At 41.7% G+C, this 22,133-nt stretch overlaps 1 protein-coding gene across 1 annotated transcript in view; it reads right to left on the bottom strand.

Moving 5' to 3' along the window:
* Positions 1-5,507: 5,507 nt before the first annotated feature.
* The window catches only part of setd1a (SET domain containing 1A, histone lysine methyltransferase), a 43,323-nt gene continuing 26,697 nt past the window's right edge, over positions 5,508-22,133 (bottom strand). The window contains 10 exon segments of the mRNA XM_055152436.1: positions 5,508-10,230; positions 12,707-12,844; positions 14,551-14,781; positions 15,191-15,372; positions 16,377-16,743; positions 17,644-18,570; positions 18,573-18,847; positions 20,144-20,187; positions 21,110-21,269; positions 21,364-21,394. Of these exon segments, the coding sequence (XP_055008411.1) occupies positions 10,057-10,230; positions 12,707-12,844; positions 14,551-14,781; positions 15,191-15,372; positions 16,377-16,743; positions 17,644-18,570; positions 18,573-18,847; positions 20,144-20,187; positions 21,110-21,269; positions 21,364-21,394 (2,529 nt within the window). The 3' untranslated portion in view covers positions 5,508-10,056.

Here is a 22,133-nt window from a genome sequence, read left to right as displayed (position 1 = left end):
CTGTAGCCCACTGCACATACTGTAGAACACTGCACATACTGTAGCCCACTGCACATACTGTAGAACACTGCACATACTGTAGAACACTGCACATACTGTAGAACACTGCACATACTGTAGAACACTGCACATACTGTAGAACACTGCACATACTGTAGCCCACTGCACATACTGTAGAACACTGCACATACTGTAGCCCACTGCACATACTGTAGCCCACTGCACATACTGTAGAACACTGCACATACTGTAGCCCACTGCACATACTGTAGCCCACTGCACATACTGTAGAACACTGCACATACTGTAGAACACTGCACATACTGTACATACTGTAGCCACTGCACATACTGTAGCCCACTGCACATACTGTAGCCCACTGCACATACTGTAGCCCACTGCACATACTGTAGCCCACTGCACATACTGTAGAACACTGCACATACTGTAGCCCACTGCACATACTGTAGAACACTGCACATACTGTAGCCCACTGCACATACTGTAGAACACTGCACATACTGTAGAACACTGCACATACTGTAGCCCACTGCACATACTGTAGAACACTGCACATACTGTAGCCCACTGCACATACTGTAGAACACTGCACATACTGTAGCCCACTGCACATACTGTAGAATACTGCACATACTGTAGAACACTGCACATACTGTAGCCCACTGCACATACTGTAGAATACTGCACATACTGTAGAATACTGCACATACTGTAGCCCACTGCACATACTGTAGCCCACTGCACATACTGTAGCCCACTGGACATACTGTAGAACACTGCACATACTGTAGCACTGCACATACTGTAGCCCACTGCACATACTGTATAGCCACTGCACATACTGTAGCCCACTGCACATACTGTAGCCCACTGCACATACTGTAGCCCACTGCACATACTGTAGAACACTGCACATACTGTAGAACACTGCACATACTGTAGCCCACTGCACATACTGTAGCCCACTGCACATACTGTAGAACACTGCACATACTGTAGTCCACTTTGGCCGTTCACACTGAAGTCACATGTTAAAGATCAGATATGTATCAGTTTCAGGAGCACAGATCCAAGTGTCCTGGTCACATTTGAAAAAATCGGATCTGTGTGGTTCAGACTGACATTAAAAGATCAGATACAGGAACATAGAGACAAAAAATCGGATTTGGGTCACTTCAGGTGCAGACTGAACACAGCCTTTGTTGTGGATAAATTGTTCATGTTAGAATGTTTCTCCTTTGTGGAGTTTGTTGGTTGAAGATTTGGTGATGGGGCAGATTTATGAATATTTACAGACACATTTTGACACAGAAAAACGTTAACCTGGAGTTACGTTTACCTACATCGTGGCACTTTCACCTGTTGTGAAAAAGGTCTATTCCCCCTCCGCCTCCGCTCCTCCATTAAACAGTAAAATGCATTTTAATAAAATAAAACTCATTACACAATTAAAAGAAGTAAATATTTTTCCTCCCACGAGCTGAGGATGTTCAACAGGATTCTCTCACATGAACAACAGCACCTCATGAACATCTACTGTTGTTTTAGCTCAGTTTTAAGTATATAAAACTCAAGGAAAAAAAAAAAAGATTTAAAGGTGCATTGTGTGACATTAAAAAGCTCTACTTCACATTTATTCAATCACAGGTGGTTTTATCGCTCAAAAATACAGAGAAAAACAAATAGACATTGTGACTGTGAGCGGGTTCACCTCTCCACAGATCTGACCTGGAACGTGGTCTGGTTTGGTCTCCGTGAAGATGGAAAGGTTTAATGCCAGACTGTGGGACATGAAGCACTGACGAAGCCTTTACATGACACATTTTCTCTTAAAAAAAAAACTCAGATTAAAGTTCTAGAGCCTCAATCCATGTTTCATTTGTTCATTTGTTTTTCAAAATAAAACCAAAAATAAGAAAACGGAAAAAAACAACAATTTTCTTCATTATTTGTCTCCAAAACCAAAATGAAAAAACAGTTAATGATTTGTTTTTTTCAGTTTTCGATTTTGTTTAAATGAAAATTGTAAAAAATCAATAACGACTGAACCATTGTAAGTGCTGGTCTGGTCCCGGCCTTAGTCCCCGTCTCAGTCTCATTTTCCCGTTTATGTGACTTAAACTGCGATGCCGGACTGAACCGGGACTGAACCAGGACTGAACCAGAACTAAACCAGGTCTACAACAGATCCGGGACTAGACCAGGACCAGACCGCAACTGAGACCTGGACTGAGACTAGGACCACACAGAGACCAGTCTGGGGGCCGGGGCCGGGGCCGGAAATGAGACCATGACTAAACCAGGTCTAAACAAGGACTGAACCAGGACTAAACCAGGTCCTGGTCTCAGTCATGGTCTCACTCCTGGTTCAGTCCGTTACCTGTTTTTTCCCAACTCAAAACATGCTCCAGGTCTCCATGAACAGCTGATAGTCAAGGTCAGTTAAATACAGTCAATCATGAACCTGTCCAGGGCACTGGTGCTAGTGGCTAGACCAGGGGTGGGCAAACTACGGCCCGGGGGCCATATGTGGCCCTTTAAACCTTTTAATCCGGCCCCGCCGAACTTGAATAAATTATAATAATAAACCTTGTTGATGTTTTATTTTTCCTGCATTTCCGGCGTTTCCCAGTAGATGGCGCACTATATATACATTGAGGTGCGGTGTATTATGTTGGCCGCAATGCTTTATGGGAAAGTGTTCTTACAGGAGTTATTCGGACCATGAGTGAAGTAGTTGATGCTTAAGATATAAGACTGCACTGCTTCCACTTTAAGTTGGTAAAAATCAAACACAGGAAATTCATACTCTCAATGTTGTAATTATCAATGTGTAAAACATCATGGAGTCTGTTTTACTGCACTCGCAGGTGTGTATGTGTGACTGTGTGGTGCGAGTTTTCAATGAAACTATTTAACAGTCAGGTTTGAAAATGTGAAGCTCATGATATTCATTCATCTGTGGTGTGCAGTGGAACAGGTCAATACACTTTTGTGTTCTGAGTCTTTCATGGAACTATTGAAGCACGTAGTGCACGTCCAAAGTCCTACATAAGCGTGACTATGATGTAATGAAGTCGAGCTCTTAACATGTTATGTCTTGTCTTCTGTCCGGCCCTTCAGTCAGATTTTAGGAGCTTATGTGGCCCGCGAGCCAAATAGTTGAAAAGCTCTATATAAATGGGGACTTACTTTTCCATTTAAACATAAAATCGAAAAACTAAAAATCAAATCACTATCCATTTTTTCATTTTGGTTTTGTAAACAAATAATGAAGAAAACTGTTGCTTTTTTTTCCATTTTCTTACATTTAGTTTTATTTTGAAAAACGAATGACACATGGATTAGTCTCAGACAGAGCAGGGCTTCTAGTTAGCGTCACCAGTCCAAAAACACAGCCAGTGTCTGAGGACAAACTGATCTTTTATTGTTTTTACTGAATCTATTTTCTAATTTAAAAAACACATTTGTAGCTGCTGAGTGACGCTGGTGTTTTTATCGGTGGCAAAAGACAAAACAGAATCTGATTTATTTAAAAAATATTTTAATGCACCATTAATAAAGGGTCCAACGCATTAATACAAGAGAAATAACATTAAAATAAACATCAAAGGAAAAACATTACAAAATGAACGGGGGGACGTATGTACAGAGAAAAAAAAACACGTATTTACAAAGAGTTTCTACAATATTTACAAGTCCAACATTTTAATTTTTATTTATTTTTCCGTTTTTGTGAAATACTTTTGCTGAACAGGGAACAAAAGGTTAAAATGTTAAAATGGTGCCGTGGACAGGAGACCCACAAACGCAAGAGTTCAGCTCATTTTCTGGAACAGTTAAAACACAAAAACACAACATAAAAAAAATAAAATAAAACACAAAAAGAGGAGGAAATGTGTTAAAGGTCAAAAACCACACGAACCTGACTCCCGTGAGCTTTAAATCATGTTCTGATGTCGTTATTGTGGTTTGTTTCATTCGCACGTTCGAGTAAATCTTTATTATTATTCGTCTGTTTACATCTTCAAACGCTCTGATCCACCTTGTGATGTCATGAAGTTGTAGTATCCCGAATTTTGGACTTCCAATCGTCGCGCAATTTGTGCTGGGAAAGATCCTCCGAAAAAGTGAGCATCAAACCGCCGAGGGATGCGTCTATTGTCAACGTCGATCTTTTCAAGTCTTTTTGAACCATATCGCTTTTGTTTCTGGTTCTGATATTGTCTTTTTTTGTTTCTGTTTTGGGATTCGGACATCGTTAATTGTGCGGTTGTTGGATCCTAACAGCGGAAAACGGCTCGAGAAATTGGCTTCGGAAGTTCGCGAACTCCGTAACTGCAAACTTGAATCAGATGTGTGTGACTGCAGACTCCCCCACGCCTCGTACGTCGTGCTACTAAACCAGAACGAAACCAGGACTAAAACAGGATTTAGCCAGGACTTAACCTGAAGATTCTGTCCCGCGCAGACGTCTACTGTAAACCTCTGTTCAAACTGTTTCTCTTCCCAACGGAATTGAAAAATAGTGAAAGGTGAAGGTGATGGGCAGGATTGATCCACAGGAAGAACCAAAAAGGAAACATTTGTCTGACTAAGAAATCATCCCGAGTTTACAGAGAACATTTTGTCTGTGGAAGCAAAATCCCGTAGCAGAAGACAAACAGACTGAGCTGCACTTTCTTGTTCTTGTGGTTTTACAGCAACATCACGTCTTGGTCTCTTTGCAGTGGAAGGTGTTTCTTGGTGAACAGTTGGAGCCTTTCACTTTGGCGTTGACTTTTTAAATTCGTAACCGAGTTTGAGCGAGGGATCGGGGTTTTGTTTTGTTGGCAATGTTCCAGCAGACCAGAGGGACACTTCTGATTACTGAACTGAATTCTTTGGAGGTAATTGGGAAATTTGCCACAGTCATTAAATAAATAAGTCCCGCAAAAATATTATTCCTCTGTTGATCCATTTGGTTAAAAATATTGATTTGTTTTGTAAGATAAAATCAATATTGTTGGACCGGCTCTTTTCACGTTTACGTCATAAACCGGGAAGATGTTTGGAAACATGCGATGGCGACTTTGCAGTGTGGAGCGACGACAAAGCAAAACCCCGATCCCTCGTTCAACCTCGGTTACGAATTTAAAAAGTCAAAGTGAAAGTGAAAGGCTCCAACTGTTCACCAAGAAACACCTTCCACTGCAAAGACCAAGACGTGATGTTGCTGTAAAACCACAAGAACAAGAAAGTGCAGCTCAGTCTGTTTGTCTTCTGCTCCTCTACATTAACAAACAGGATTTTGTTTTGTTGTCGCTCCACATACAAAATGTTCTCTGTAAACTCGGGATGATTTAGTCAGACAAATGTTTCCTTTTTGGTTCTTCCTGTGGATCAATCCTGCCCATCACCTTCACCTTTCACTATTTTTCAATTCCGTTGGGAAGAGAAACAGTTTGAAGTTTGATTTGACACGGAGGTTTGAGTCACACACATCTGATTCACTTTTGCATTTATGAAGTTCACAAACAAATTTCTCGAGTCGTTTTCCGCTGTTAGGATCCAACAACCACAACAATTACCATGTCCGAATCCCAAAACTAAAATATGACAATATCAGAACCAGAAACAAAAGTGATATGGTTCAAAAGACTTGAAAAGATCGACTTTGTCAATAGACACGTCCCTCGGCGGTTTGACGCTCACTTTTTCGGAGGATCCTTCCCAGTGTGAATTGCGCGACGATTTGAAGTCCAAAATTCGTGATGTATGTGTTCTAGTGAAGGTGTGTGGAGTTTAAAAACACACTGGAGCGCTTCCTGTATCACCACATGACATCACAAATTGGGACAGAGTTTTTTTCCGTTTGTGGTGAGGAAACGACATTAGAACAGATCAGAGATAAATCAGTGATATTGGCCTTTAAATAATTGAACAAAAGAGGGGTTTTTTTTCTCAGTTTGACTCTCGGGCGACTTGTCGACAGATTTATTTCTACGCGGAGCACAGTTTTCATTTTTCCAAATTATAAAAATATAATCTTCTCTTTAAAATTTCCCCAAAAAATAACTGAAGTATCCAGGGAACACAGGAGGGAGGGAGGGCATCTGGCTTAATCCACCGGACTGCAGATGAGTCACGTGACCGCTGCGAGAATTATATTTATTATATTTGGATTTTTTTGAAGTTTTGAAAAGTTTCAGTTTTTACATTTTGACGGGACGAACTGCAGAACCCGAAAACTGCAAATCCCAAACAAATATCTAAACAAATTACATTCAAATTATGAATCTTGATTTGAGATTCAATATATTTTTATATATTTTACATGTTTACACATTTAGAGAATTATAATTTTTTTTTAAAAAATTATAATTCAAGTCAGTCGAGGAGATTTTCTGCAGTGCTCAGATCCTTTAACATTCTTATTAGTAAAATAATTATAATTATTTTCTCTGTTTTTTTTGTTTTTTTTTTTTCGCTGAAAAGTCGAAAGTTCAAGTTTCCCAAAGAAAAACTCAGAGGAAAAACGAAACGGAGACGGAGCTCAAAGAAAAGGATTTAACTTTGAAACTCAGCGGCCATTTTGAAAATCTGTTTACAGAACGAGACCCGAGCAGAGACCGGACCACGGACCGGACCACGGACCGGAACACGGACCGGACCACGGACCGGACCACGGACCGGACCACGGACCGGACCACGGACCGGACCACGGACGGGAACACGGACCGGACACGGACCGGACCACGGACCGGAACACGGACCGGAACACGGACCGGACCAGATCAGAATACGGACTGGACTGGACCAAACTACAGACCAGAATACGAACCAAACCAGTATATGGACAAAACCGGACTAGACCAGAATATGGACCAGACGGGTGTACAGACCGGACCAGTATACAGCCCGGACTGGACAAGAATGGACCAGAATATGTACTAGACCGGACTGGATCAGAATATGAACTGGACCGGACTGGTATACAGACTGGACCAGTATACGGACCAGACTGGACCAGACTATGGACCAGACTAGACCAGACTAGACCAGACTAGACCAGACTAGACCAGAACGGACGAGAATGGACGAGAACGGATGAGAATATGGACCAGACCAGTTTATAGACCTTACAGGACCTGTATACAGACCAGACTGGACCAGAACTCGTACAGGACTGAACCAAAATCCAGACCGGACTGGACTGGTCTGGACCAGAATACAGACCAAACTGGACTGGACCAGAATATGGATCGGACCGGACCAGTCTACAGACTTTACAGGACCTGTATACAGACCAGACTGGACCAGAACATGTACTGGACCAGAATCCGGACCGGACCAGCCTGGACATGTATACGAACCAGAGACACTTCTGTTCAGATACGGTGTGAAAAACAACTCCAACATGAGTTAAAATATCTTCAAGTACAGAAATAAGAAATGTTTGGTTTGGATCCGTTTCTTGCGTCTCGATTCAAGTGAATAAACTTTGTAAAACGGACGACTGCAACAACGAGCGGCAGGTTTCAGAACGAGAACGAAACTTCACTTGGAGTCAAAACTAATTTCATCGTGCCTTAAAATCCATGAGTCGTGTAAAACAAATCGGCATCGGGTATCGGTTCCGTGGTATCGGTTCAGCCGATATCCCGGTAGTGGCTTAAATAAGACTTAAATCGGTTAAATTTACAGATGGGACAAGACACGATTTGCAAAAGACGATTCGAGAAACGAGATTGGGTTGAGAATGAGAAGATTTTCACAGTTCAGTTTCCAATTCCGGCCTCACGTTTTAGTTTTTATTTGATTTAACATGTTCCTTTTCCGTTCTAGCGACGATTTTTGGAACCTTAAGAGTGGAAACTCACAAACACGTGATTGTTTTTTTGTCCAAACCAAATGGAAACGCTTTGGGAAAAAAGATAATTTTTCTCATGTCAGTCTCGTCCGATCCTTCGTTGACACCGGATATCGACAGAACTAAACCCAAAAAGTCGGAATTCGTATCGGAACTGAAAAAGTCGGATTCAAAACGACCTAAATCAAAATTAAAGTCAGACATTTGTGGAGTTTTTTCTTTGAGCGAACGCGAATCTTCAACAAAAACAATCTCGGGTCTTCACCCTGAGCGACCATTTCCAACTTCCACAAACCCTTTTATTATTATTTTTTCCACGTTTTTTTTTTTTTTTTTCTTACGTTGGAGGTTTAAATTCATTCCGTCTCTGAGTTTGTTAAAGGGATTTTGGGCTGTGACGTGAAACAGGGACAGAAACAAAAAAAACAAAACAAAAAAAAAACAAAGAGACAACATTTAACGCGCTGAAAACAGAAAAGCTCCAAAACAATCGTCTCAAACTCGTGTAAAAATAAACTCCAAATTGTCCATTACATTTTAAAAGCGTTTTTAAAAACCCTGAAATTTTGAAATCTGTGCGGTTTTTTTTTTGTTTTGTTTTTTTTGTCTTTTTTTTTTTTTTTGAAGGAAAAGGACGTGAACAGGACGTGAATGACCCAAATGACCTGAATTTTAACGTAATTTGCGAGTTTTTTTTGTTTAAAGAGGGGGTACTTGACATAACTCTTAACTTTTAATGCTTTGAAAATGTTATATTCACTGAAAACGACGCATTTTGGAATTTTCGAAGCTCCGGGTCGCTCCTCCCCCTCTGCTAAATCAAAATAAGGACCCGGGGGAGATCGCTAGATTACTCAAACATGCGTGAATGGCTCCAAAACCACCTCAGGATGGTTTTTGGCGAGAAAACGTTTGGGGGGGAAAAGCTAAAAAAAAATAAATAAAAAAATGCATTTCGTGTAACACCCCCTCTTTAAAACGGCTCAAATCAGGTTGGTTTCCGTTTGAACCGTCTCGATTTTGTCGTTTCAGGACGTTTAAACCAGAAAATGGCGTCGGGTTTCGAGTTTCGGTGCGTGAAAGTGCTTTTGGTGCGTTTGGGATCCTGGTCTCGAGCTGGTGAAGGAGGAGAGCGCCGCAGAAAACACTACAGAGAGAAAACCACTTCAACTCAGACATTCGAGTAGTTTTGATTAAATAAAACTTACTTGGTCTAGATTAGCTGTGTTTCTTTTTTTTTTTTTTTTTTTTCAGTGTCATTCAGGGCGACAGAAGCTACAGATAAGGACGTTTTGAATCTGTGTCGTTCGTTTATTTGTTTTTCAAAATAAAATCAAAAATAAGAAAACGGAAAAAAAAAACAACAACAATTTTCTTCATTATTTGTCTCCAAAACTGATTAAATTTTTCTGTTTTTGATTTCACGTTTAAAATGAAAAATGGAAAAAATTGAATAACGGACTAAACCAGGACTAAACCAGGACTAAACCAGGTCTAAACCAGGTCTAAACTGGTCTCAGTCCTGGTCTGGTCTTGGTCTCAGTTCCAGTCTCAATCCCGATCTAATCCTCCTTTAATCCTGATCTGATCCTGGTCTTGGTCCCAGTCTTGCTCTTGGTCCCGCTCTCGGTCCTAAACCTGGACTGAACCAGGACTGGGTGATCTGGACTGAGACTGGGACTGGGACCAGCCCGGGACTGAGACCAGGACTGAGACCAGGACTGAGACCAGGACTGAGACCAGGGCTCAGACCGGTTAAATCTTGGTTTAATCCTGGAAGACCTGGTTTAGACCTGGTTTAGACCTGGTTCAGTCTGTTATCATTTTTTTTCCATTTTTCATTTAAACACAAAATCGAAATCTGAAAAAACAAATCATTATCTGTTTTTTTCATTTTGGTTTTGGAAACAAATAATGAAGAAAAATGTTGTTTTCTTTTTCGATTTCTTATTTTTGGTTTTATTTCGAAAAACGAATGAATGAACCAACACACAGATTGTTTTGTTTCGTCGTCTACTGATCAAATCGAGAATTCTGAGTTGAAGCGTCTTAAACCCTGGAATTGTTTTTGTTTTTTTCTGCAGTGCGGCGGCGTCTTGTCTGAGCGTTTCCTTGTCGGCTCTCGTGGCCAGACCTGCCTCGGTGATGGTTCCTCAGTGGGTTCCTCAGTGGGTTCCTCGGCCTCAGTTGAGCGTTCCTCTGCAGTTCTCGGTGCCGCACAGACAGGGGATCTTGTTCTCCTCCAGGGGGAACTTATAATCGTAGGTGATTTCTTCGTTGACGGCGATCGGCTGCTTCGAGTAGATCACGATCTTCTTCTGAGACTCGATGGTGATGACTTTGGCGTAACAGTTGGGCTGCAGACACGGAAACATGTTAAATGTTTTTATTTTATACATATAGACACACATTAGGGAGCATCATTTGCCCCCAAAAAAATCAATCTGTTCCAGTCTGTATCAGTTTTTTACACTTGGTAAATTAAAGTTCCGTGAGAAATTTCATGAAATTCTTTAGACGTTTCCTGGGTCCACCAAACCTCTGAAGTTTAGTGTCTGCAGAAGCTTTAAATCTGAACTGAAATCAGTTTATTTCTTTAATAACATCAAAAACAATACATTTAGCCCAATAGTATCAATGGAAGTTGAATATAAACAGTGTTGGGAAGGTGACTTTTAAAATGTAATCCCCTACAGATTACAGATTACATAACCCAAAATGTAGTTTGTAACGTAATCCATTAAATTACTTAAAGTGAGTAATGTAATCTGATTACTTTGGATTACTGGATTTGCTGTAGAGAAACAAAGACGAGGAAATCTTCACATTAGATATTTTGTCTGATAAAAGAAAATAAAAAGCCCAGATTTTACTGAACCAAATTAAAAATATTATTGATAGAAGAAGAAACACATCCACACAGCAGGATTTAATCCTGTTTAAAAGTTTTAGTCCTGTTTAGTCCTGGTTTACTGGTTTAGTCCTGGTTTAGTCCTGTTTAGTCCTGGTTTAGTCCTGTTTAGTTTAGTCCTGGTTTAGTCCTGTTTAGTCTGGTTTAGTCCTTAGTCCTGTTTAGTCTGTTTAGTCCTGGTTTAGTCCTGGTTTAGTTTAACCTGGTTTAGTCCTGGTTTAGACCTGGTTTTAGTCCTGTTTACCTGTTTAGTCCTGGTTAGTCCTGGTTTAGTCCTGGTTTAGTTTAGTCCTGGTTTAGTCCTGGTTTAGTCTGGTTTAGTCTGGTTTTAGTCCTGGTTTAGTCCTGGTTTAGTCTTGGTTTAGTCTGGTTTAGTCCTGGTTAGTCCTGGTTTTAGTCCTGGTTTAGTCCTGGTTTAGTCCTGTTTAGTCCTGTTTAGTCTTGGTTTAGTCCTGGTTTAGTCCTGTTTAGTTGTTGTTTAAACCTGGTTTAGTCCTGGTTTAGACCTGGTTTTAGTCCTGGTTTTAGTTTTAGTCCTGGTTTTATCCTGGTTTAGTCCTGGTTTATCCCAAAATGTGAAAACAGGAAAATCCCTCTGTGTAATCCATTTATTTCAACAAAGTAACTGTAATCCAATTACCACTCACTGAAACAGTAACTGTAACTGAATACAGTTACTCATCATTTGTACTCTGATTACGTAACTCTGGTACATGTAATCTGTTACTCCCAAACACTGAATATAAATATGGACTTTGTGGATCATTTGGTTCCAGTTTTATGTCTCGATCATCATTAGTTTATGAGATACGGCAAAATTATTTTTAAAGTTATTTGAGAAAAACAGATTTTTCTGCCAGAGCTTTATGGACGCCGTGAGGATGGAACTTAAGTCTTGGTGGCCTCAGTAGATTTTATTCAATTGCGCAAATATTCCACAGATTTTCTTTTAATTGGTTTTGTCACATTTTAAAATTCAACTTGTACCCAACAAGTTGAATTTCTGACATTGGGGCAAATGATGCACCTTAACAAACATGTATGATAATCTCCCTCGTGGATCAATAAAGTTTTGTCTGATGCAGCAGTGGGCAATTCTTTTTTCCATGGGGCCACATGAGAAACAGAAAATATTGTGGAGGCCAAAATAATAAATTTTGCATAATATTAATTGTATTTCTTTATAAAAGAATAAAATAAATAAATAAAATTTAAAAAAGCAGTAAACAGCATCGTTCTGACGAGCTGTTCATACTGGTAAAGGTTTATGTTATGACTAAGCAATAAAAAGTCAGGTTGTCTTACAAAAATGTCATTAAAAAGGGTCATTCCACCTCAATTCAAATTCCAATTCCAATTCAAAAGCTATTGAAAATTTCATTGGTGTCATTGAGGTTCAAAAATAAATGTCAGATTTGGATTCCTTATCATTTCCCCTTTCCAGAGACACTTTGGTTTTTGATATTGGACCAGTAGGTGTTGAGTAAATGCAATTCGAATTTCAGCGACTAACCAAAAAAGTGAAAAAATGAAAGTGTGGTATCTCGGAAACTGTTGGTCTGATCAAAGTAAAATTTGAAATTTTGGCTTTTCTGGCTATGGTTTACATCAAAATTTCATCAAAATTTGACCAAGTAGAGTATAACTCACTGGGTGAACTAAGGTGGACTGACCCAAAAAGAAAAAACAAAAAACAGCTCTAAAATAAAAACAATGCAGCTTTAGTCCAGGTATGAGGTCAAATTATAAACTATGTTTATTCTGTAATCTTTATTCTGTGTCTAAATGAGTTTAAACGGGTGAAGCAAAGGATCGTGTGTGTCCCGGGAGCTGGACAAAGCTCAGGTCTGGTCTCATGTCTTTGTCTCTACACACACTCTAAACATAAAGTAAACAGATTATTATAATAATATTATACTGACGGTGCAGCAGTGGTTGATGAAGCGGGCCAGGTTTCCGCACTTGGTGGCGTCGATGATGGTGTCGTGGTCGACTCTGAACAGGTAACTGCTGCCGATGCCCTGCTGTGCGTAACGCTTCTCCCTGTTATCAGCCACCATCTGAAACACACAAGTAAACACATCGATATAACACTATTACACACTATAAACTATAGTAACGCTTCTCCCTGTTATCAGCCACCATCTGAAACACACAAGTAAACACATCGATATAACACTATTACACACTATAAACTATAGTAACGCTTCTCCCTGTTATCAGCCACCATCTGAAACACACAAGTAAACACATCGATATAACACTATTACACACTATAAACTATAGTAACGCTTCTCCCTGTTATCAGCCACCATCTGAAACACACACATGCACATCAGCAGTGTTGGAAGTAACGTGTTATAAAAGTAAAGAGCTACTGTACTGTGTTGCTTTTTACTGTAATGCAGTGATGTGGATTTACAGGGAAAAAACTAATATTCTACTGTGTATAAATGTGAGTAAAGCATGTTACAATGCATTTTTAACCTGAATTGAAGTGGTGGGTTTTTTGTTTTTTAGACCTGGTTTAGACCTGGTTTAGACCTGGTTTAGACCTGGTTTAGACCTGGTTTAGACCTGGTTTAGACCTGGTTTCCATGACTTTACGTCATCTACATGTGTAGAATCGATCAGACTTTTAGTGTAAATCTGAAACGTTAACTCTTTCCACTCACTTTATGGTTTGGGATTTATGGTTAGTTTTTAACATTCTAAATCTTGTCAGTGCATTTATTGTCGTCTCTTTTTTTAAAAAAAGGTGCAGAAATAATCAGAAAAGACTCATGAGAACTTAGCAGAAGACTGGAGCTGCGAGAAAGATACACTAAAATTCAATGACTTTTCCAAAACTTTCATTGAATTTATAAATTTCTATGACTGTGGGAACCCTGTTCTCTGTTCTATTGCTATTGCTATACCGTATTTTCTGCACTATAGGACGCTCTGGATTATAAGGTGCACTGTCATTGAATGGTGTATTTTAAACTTTTTCACATATAAACCACACCGGACTATAAGGAGCATTAAACGAAAAACAACAGTTAGATAAGTCAGTAAAACTTTATTTAACGCGTGCAAAAAAAAAAAAAACTGTCTGAGACGCTAAATTGTTCATGTATTCTCAATAAGTCATAATTGTTCAAACAGTTGGGCGATTACGTCGTCCAGCATGTCCACATCCCTCTGTCATTATCCAAGTGTGTCTCTTGACAGGTGCATTTTGATATTAAAAGGTCTGTTTTACTCCTGATGCTCCTGACTACAGGAGCCGTAACGCTGCAAGTGGAGCGGCTTTGTACTTTACTAAAGTCGTACTAAGACACAACAATAAATTCATATATACGGCGCTCTGGATTATAAGGCGCGCACTCGTTTTTGATCAAATTAAAGGCTTTTAAGTGTGCCCTACATGCCGGAAAATACGGTAACTTGCCTTTTAAGATGAAATGTCGGTTCCTGGTCTCTGATTTTATAAAATAAATTTCATGCAAAAAAAAACAAAACACGACTTTATATATGTTTTTTTCTTGTTCATTATGCATTTTTTTGGCAGAAGCGACTAATATTCCGGAAAATACAGTATTCTGAAAGTTACGATATTCCCTTTTGGATAACATGAGCACTTTCAGGCCTCGCCATGGCAACACAGAGTCAATTATTTTCCACAGGAACCGTACACACTCAAATGTTTTTTACAGTTTAACCCCTGATGTTTCACCTGCCGGCTCCTCTGTCACCTGTCCGTTTTACCTGTCGGAGCTCTCACCTGTCGGATGTTCTGCCCCACGTACTCGATGACCATCTCGTCGGCGGCGATGGGCTCCATGGCGAACAGGCCCCACTCGTGGATCCTGGAGCGGCCGAACCGGAGCTTCTTCTTCCTGAACTTGAGCTGGTTGAGTTTGAGCAGGTCCGAGTCCATCGTGGCCGGAGTCCCGATCACCGTCAGCAGGCGGCGCTGTTCCGAGCGTCTCTCGGACAGAACGCGATTCGTTCCCTGAGAAGAAAAAACAAAAAACGTATCATGAGACGTCAGAACAGCATCAGCGGAAAACATCACAGACATGACTAAACCAGGACTAAACCAGGACTAAACCAGGACTAAACAGAGTCTAAACAAGGGCTAAACTGAGTCTAAATATGAACTAAACCAGGACCAAACCAGGACTAAACCAGGTCTAAACTCAGTCTAAAGAAGGTCTAAACCAAGACTAAACCAGGACTAAACTCATGGTGAATAATCAGGACCGTCTGAAAGCGTAAGGTACTGAGGAGTAACATAAAAATGAACAAACTAATTGAGTCTTTGTGGTTTTTCAGAGAGTAAACCTCAGACCCCGGCCCCTTTAATGCCCCGTGTACTCTCTCGGGTCAATCGGGTCTGTCGGGTCTCTCAGGTCTCTCACCGTGGTGTCCGTGTTCTCCACCTCCCTGATGACCTGCTCGGGCAGGTCCAGGTCCAGGTACACGTCCTTCTCCGTGCGGCTGATGGCGTAGTAGCCCTCGCTGCGGGCGCATCCCGTCACGTGCTCCCGGAGCGTACTGTCCGGAGACTTCTTCTTTCTCCGCGGTGTCGGGAGGTTCGTCAGTGCACAGAAGGTCAAGGACAAAACGGCCCACAGCTCGCACACAAACACGCACGCATGCGAACACACACATATACACACAAACACACATACACACAAACACACATACACACAAATGTGACGCAGATTTTTACAACAGAGTCCCCATAAGTGAGGTTTTGATCTTACAACATTATAATGATGTTAACCATAAATGTTTTCCACACAAAAACATAATTTTGTGCAAATCAAACTTATTTTTAAAATGCTTAGAAAGTGTTTGGCCTTCCAGTGTCCACCAGAAATAAACCAGCACTAAACTCAGTCTAAACAAGGGCTAAACCAGGACTAAACTCAGTTTAAACAAGGGCTAAACCAGGACAAAACTCAGTTTAAACAAGGGCTAAACATGGGCTAAACCAGGACTAAACCTGGACCAGAATGAGTATAAACATGGGCTAAACCAGGTCTAATCTCAGTCTACACCAGGTCTAAACCCAGGACTAATCCCAATCTAAACAAGGGCTAAACCAGGACTAAACCAGGACTAAACATGGACTAAACCAAGACTAATCCTTAAACTAATCTCAGTCTAAACAAGGGCTAAACCTGGACTAAATTCAGTTTAAACAAGGGCTAAACCAGGACTAAACTGAGTCTAGACAAGGACTAAGATGAGTCTAGACCAGGGCTTAACCAGGACTCATCCCAGGACTCATCCCAGTCTAAACAAGGGCTAAACCAGGATTAAACCAGGACTGAACCAGGATTGAACCAGGACTCATCCCAGTCTAAACCAGGGCTAATACCAAAACTAATCCCAGGACTCATCCCAGTCTAAACAAGGGCTAAACCAGGACTAATCCCAGTAATAACAGTAACATAAGGAATAGTTTTGTTTTGTCGCCTGCTGATCAAAATTTCTCACATCGTAAACTGTGAAACTCCAAACAACATTAGAACAGAGATGGCAGAATAATAAAACCGTCGTGGTGCTCCTCTATCGACGAGAGCGTGAAAAGGATATCTGTGTGTCCGACCCAGTGCGTGTCGTTGAGCCAGTCGGAGCCGTGGTCGTCCTGCAGCAGCTTCTCGTAGGTTTTCCGGAGCAGCCCCAGATCTTCTCCGTCCAGACCCGAGTTCCAGATGTCGTAGAGGATCGTCATCTGCTCGAACTCGCTGCGGTTCTCGAACTTGACGGGGGCGGGGACGGGGGCGGCGGGCAGGTCCATGGGTTTGGAGACGCCGGCGTCCTGGAGGAACAGTCTCTCGCTCTTCCTCACCTCCTCTCCTCCTCCTCCTCGCCTCACCTGCTCCTCGCCCGAGTCGGAAGAACTGCTCAACTCCCCGGACTCGAGCTCCTCCACGTCCACGTCCTCCTCCAGGTCCGAGTCCTGAAAGAGACCAAGGAGATTTAGAACTCGATAAATTAAATTAAAGCTGAATGATTTATCGTTTTGGACTGAAAATCTTTATTTTTTTTCAGTGCTCCTAACTGACTCAGGTTTTGTTTCGTAAACTATTTCACACATGTTTGCATCATCAACAATCCGTGTGTCATTCGTTCATTTGTTTTTCAAAATAAAACCAAAAATAAGAAAATGAAAAAAAAAAAACTTTTCTTCATTATTTGTCTCCAAAACCAAAATGAAAAACCAGATAATGATTCGTTTCGATTTTGTATTTAAATGAAAAATGGAAAAAAAAACGGACTGAACCAGGACTGAACCAGGACTGAAATGGTCTCAGCCCTGATCACCCGACAGTCTATGCGGGCACACCTCCGGACCCGTCCTGACACTCAGAACTGTTTTAGTCCTGTTTAAGTTTTGTTTTAGTTCTGTTTTAGTCCTGGTTCAGTTCTGTTTTAGGCCTGGTTTAGAAATGTTTTAGACCCGTTTTAGACCCGTTTTAGTCCCAGTTCAGTCGTGGTTCAGTCGTGGTTTAGTCCAGTTTTAGTCCAGTTTTAGTCCTGATTCAGTCCCATTTTAGACCCGTTTTAGACCTGGTTCAGTCCCAGTTCAGTCCCGGTTTAGTCCTGGTTCAGTCCCAATTTAGTCCCTGATTCAGTCCTGGCGGTGCAAAAGTCCGGCATCACAGTTAAAGTCATGAAAACGGGAAACGGCCGTTATCAGTTTTTCCCATTTTTCATTTAAACACAAAATCGAAAACTAAAAAAACAAATCATTATCTAGAAAATCGTTGTTTGTTCGTTTTCTTATTTTTGGTTTTATTTTGAAAAACCAGTGAATGAACGACACACGGACTCTCCAGGTCTGTAAACCGCCTCTCACCTCTGACTTCCTCTTGCGCTGCTTTTTGCTCTGTGGCTCTTTGCGTTTCTTCGTGTGCTCTACGTTTTCCTTGTCTCTCCGCCTCTTCCTGTTCCTCTCCTTCTCCAGCTCGAAGCCGCTCTTCCGTCCTTTCTTCTTGGACTGCGCGTGCCCGGCCTCCTCCGCCAGCGCCGCGTAGTCCGCCCCGTCCCTCTCCGCTTCCTCGATCACCTCTTCCGGCGCCTCCAACACGCCCGAGATCGCGTTCAGGTCCGCCGGCAGCAGCACCGACGACTCCTGCTTGGACGCCCTCCGCAGGTAGGGGGCGGTGTGCGGCGGTTTGCAGTAGCTGTGCTCGATGAAAACCAGGACGCCCTCCGGGGACATGGTGACCGCCAGCGCCTCGGGGCAGTACGGATCCTCCATTTTGTGCTCTTCCGCTTCGTCGGATGTTTCGGTCTCCTCGGAATCCCCCGCGTCCGGGTCCATTTTCAGCGCCACGTCGGCCAGAACGGACAAATCGGCGGTGGGCGTCGCGGCGAGCTGGAGCAGGCTGGAGGCGCCTCGTAGCCGGCTCTCGTCCTCGTCCTCCTCCCTGAAAGACTGCAGGTTGGACTGACTGGTGGTGCGTTGTCTTCCCTTCCCGCGTTTGCTACTGGGCGGCAGAGGAGCCGGGACTTCTTCGTAGGCGATTTTGCACATAGAAGCGTGATCCAGAGGTAAGTTTTGGACAGTTCGACAGACCATGATCGGCGGAGGAGTGACGATCGGCGATTTCGGCGAGTCCTTCCCGCGTTTGTTCGGGGATTTCGCTGGAGGCGGCGAGACCGGGAGACCTTTTTTGTAGTCGTCGTGCTCGTGCGCCGGGGGCAGGATGAGCGCGTTCCCTGATCCAGGTTTGGACGCGAAAGGTAACAGCTGGATTCCGTGTGCGGGTTTTCCGGAGGCAGCGGCGGAGGATGCGGGGTGGCGGCGGCGGAGGAGGGAGTGTCCAGGGAGCGGGCGGGCGAAGGCGGGCACGGCTCGGGCACGGACGGGGACAGGGGCACGGCGGGTTTGGGCTCGTAGTCGTCCGTGGAGAATGAGACGTTTTTCCGGCGTTTTTTGAGCGGCGGGACCAGGATGACGGGAGAGGAGGGGCGGGGGAAGGGCGGAGAGGGCGGGCGTTTGGAGGCGGAGTCTGGGGCTGCGCTGGGCGGCTCCGGTTTGATCGGTCTGGCTTCACCTGGGAAAGAGAAACAGGATTAAAACATTTCAAACAGGCAGAAAGAAAGAGCTGGGTCCGGTCAAGTGTTAACGGAGGGAAACAGGGGCAGATTTTTGACATTCAAATGTCTCTTATTCAGAAACTAGAGGAACTATTGAAATAAGTAAAGTATCAGAATGTAGGAAAGAGTTACACTCCAACAGGGTCAAGTTAAACCTGTGATATTCTTTCAAATTGTTGACAAAAATTTTTAAAACTCATGTCGGTAATGGAGGGAATGAAATATGCAGCACTTTTTGGTTCAATAAATCCAAACAGTGATAACTCTTGGTTCTCACTTACATATCCTTAACAAACTGGTTTGAATATTTGCTTCATATAGTTTTCTACCATATGGTACAAGATTAGGTTGAAAAACCTCTGACTTTTTGAGTAATGACATTTTTATTAAGAAAGGTCATGGTAACGGAGGGAAAATTGTACAAACAAGTAGAAGGTGCAGGATTTTACATCATTTGTCACTTTTTTCTTCTGAATACTTTAATATTACTTCAAAATGAAAGAAACTATTTCTATAAAATATGTCAGTCCTTCCAAGAACATTTTTATCATTTTAAATACATATATATATTTTTTAATCATCAGTCCCTTCATCAACAGTTCAAAGATGGAATAACTCAAGATGTGATGAAATACATCCATTTTATTTACATGATTTGCAGGTCTTTGAAATTTGGGAAATAATTTTTGTTCCATGTTTCATACATGGTCTGTTTAAAACGGATGGAACTTTAGAACCAAAAATGGTACAGAAAAAAGGTCAACAGTTTCATAAACTAGAGTACATATGTATCTGTTCAATACATTTTTATATCAGATGCATTAACATGAATTTTTGGCCTTGTTGTTTACTTCTGTTGACCGGGCACATATAATAATTTTACGTGTGGAGGAAAAAAAATAAAAAGGGCATATATACTGTGGACAAAAAAAAAAGAAAACACTGAATAAACTGCAAAAAAAAAAAAAAAAACTGTTATTAGTAATATAAACTAAAACTTGTTAGCCAGAAGAATAGAGTTTTGTATCATACTCGGTAAGTGCAAACACGTAACATTTACATCACTACATTAGCTTTTATTTTTCAATAAATATGTGAAGTTGTAGAGTGAGGGTTTGATCGCTACATTACTCAAACATGAATAAGTGACTCTAAAACCTCTTCAGGCAGGTTTGTAATGAGAAAATAACATTAGAACACAAAAGCTTAAAAAAAACAACACTTAAACAGTGGGTGTGGTTTATGGAACTCACCTGATCGAATGTCGAGATTTGTACCTGCCGTGGCCATCTTACTCCTGCAGGGAAGAACAAAAAAAAAGTTAAAAACTGTGGCGTGTTTTTACCCATCTGTGATGTGTTTTTACCCGTCTGTGGGGCATTATGACCCGTTTGTCGTGTGTTTTTACCCATCTGTTGTACATTTTACTAGTCTGCTGTGTGTTTTTACCTGTCTGCTGTGTGTTTTTACCTGTCTGCTGTGTGTTTTTACCTGTCTGCGGGGCATTATGACCCGTTTGTCGTGTGTTTTTACCCATCTGTTGTACATTTTACCTGTCTGCGGCGTGTTTTTACCCGTCTGTTATACATTTTACTAGTCTGCTGTGTGTTTTTACCTGTCTGCTGTGTGTTTTTACCTGTCTGCTGTGTGTTTTTACCTGTCTGCTGTGTGTTTTTACCTGTCTGCTGTGTGTTTTTACCTGTCTGCGGGGCATTATGACCCGTTTGTCGTGTGTTTTTATCCTGTCTGCAGGGCGTTTTGACCCCATGTCGTGTGTTTTTACCTGTCTGCGGGGCGTTTTTACCCATCTATTGTACATTTTACCTGTCTGCTGTGTGTTTTTACCTGTCTGCTGTGTGTTTTTACCTGTCTGCTGTGTGTTTTTACCTGTCTGCTGTGTGTTTTTACCTGTCTGCGGGGCATTATGACTCGTTTGTCGTGTGTTTTTATCTGTCTGCAGGGCGTTTTGACCCCATGTCGTGTGTTTTTACCTGTCTGCGGGGCGTTTTTACCCATCTATTGTACGTTTTACCTGTCTGCTGTGTGTTTTTACCTGTCTGCGATATGTTTTTACCTGTCTGCGGGGCGTTTTGACCCGTTTGTTGTGTGTTTTTACCTGTCTGCGGCGTGTTTTTATCTGTCTGCTGTGTGTTTGTACCTGTCTTCGGAGCGTTTCCCTGTCTGTGGCATGTTTTTACCCGTCCGTGGCGTGTTTTTACCTGTCTGCGGTGCTGTCCATGGTGGAATCGTCCATGGTATCGGGGTCTGTGTCCAGCCGTTCTCCTTCCTCTTCGTCGCTCTCGGAGGAGGAGGAGCCGGAGGAGGAGCCGGAGGAAGAGGAGAGGCTCTCGTCGTCACTGTCCGCACTGAGCGCCTCGTCTGGGGAGGAGGGAGTATTACATTAGAACTCTGTCGGCTCCATGTGCAAAATAAAAGAAGAGTTTAAATAAGAATAACATCACGTGCAACTCACCATCCGAGTCCTTCTCACTCTCCTCTTCATCCTAAAGAAAAAGCCTCATGTTAGCACTGATGAAAAACAACAGGAGATCGTTCATCCGCACCATTTAAACAGATTCGGGGATGGATTCGTTTTAGCACATTTTTGGAAACCTGGTTTAGTTTGATCATTTGATTCAAACATGTATCTGAGGCTCAGGTGGTCAAATCCTTCAGAACATTTCTCATTGGTTCACACATTTGTCAGCATAGATATGAAGATCTCGTAGATCTCACGTTCAGCCTCTTGGCGTGTGTAAATACCGCTGCTATCTTGGTCTCGTGGTTCCATGGTGTAAAGTCTTCACTGAACGTCATTTGACCAAAGTATCAGCGAGCGTAAAAGTTGGACTTTTGCACCACATACGGGCTGAACCAGGACTAAACTAGAACGAAATGAGACCTAAACCACAATGGAGTGTTTTAGGTCTCATCTTAAGACCCACTTTTATTCTCTGGCTTTTAACACCGCGTGAGTTGTGTGGTCTTCTGTGTCTTTTAATTAATTAATTAATTTATTTATTGTTTTTATCCATTTTATTGTTTCAGTACTGCTTTTATGTATTGATTTTATCATTTTTGTTCATTGATTTTATTATTATTTTATTTATTTTTCTATTAGTGTCCTTATGGTTCTCGGGTAAAAATGTTTTGCATTGTTGTGTGAAGCACTTTGCAAACTGTTTTGTTTATAAAATGTGCTGTACAAATAAAGTTGGATTGGATTGGAAACCAAGACTAATC

Source organism: Boleophthalmus pectinirostris, unplaced genomic scaffold, assembly GCF_026225935.1.
Source record: "Boleophthalmus pectinirostris isolate CB_2022bp ecotype Guang Dong unplaced genomic scaffold, ASM2622593v1 HiC_scaffold_17, whole genome shotgun sequence".
NCBI classification, from domain to species: Eukaryota; Metazoa; Chordata; class Actinopteri; order Gobiiformes; family Gobiidae; genus Boleophthalmus; species Boleophthalmus pectinirostris.
Note: the sequence above shows the minus strand (reverse complement) of the source record. Positions and strands in the feature narration are given on the sequence as shown.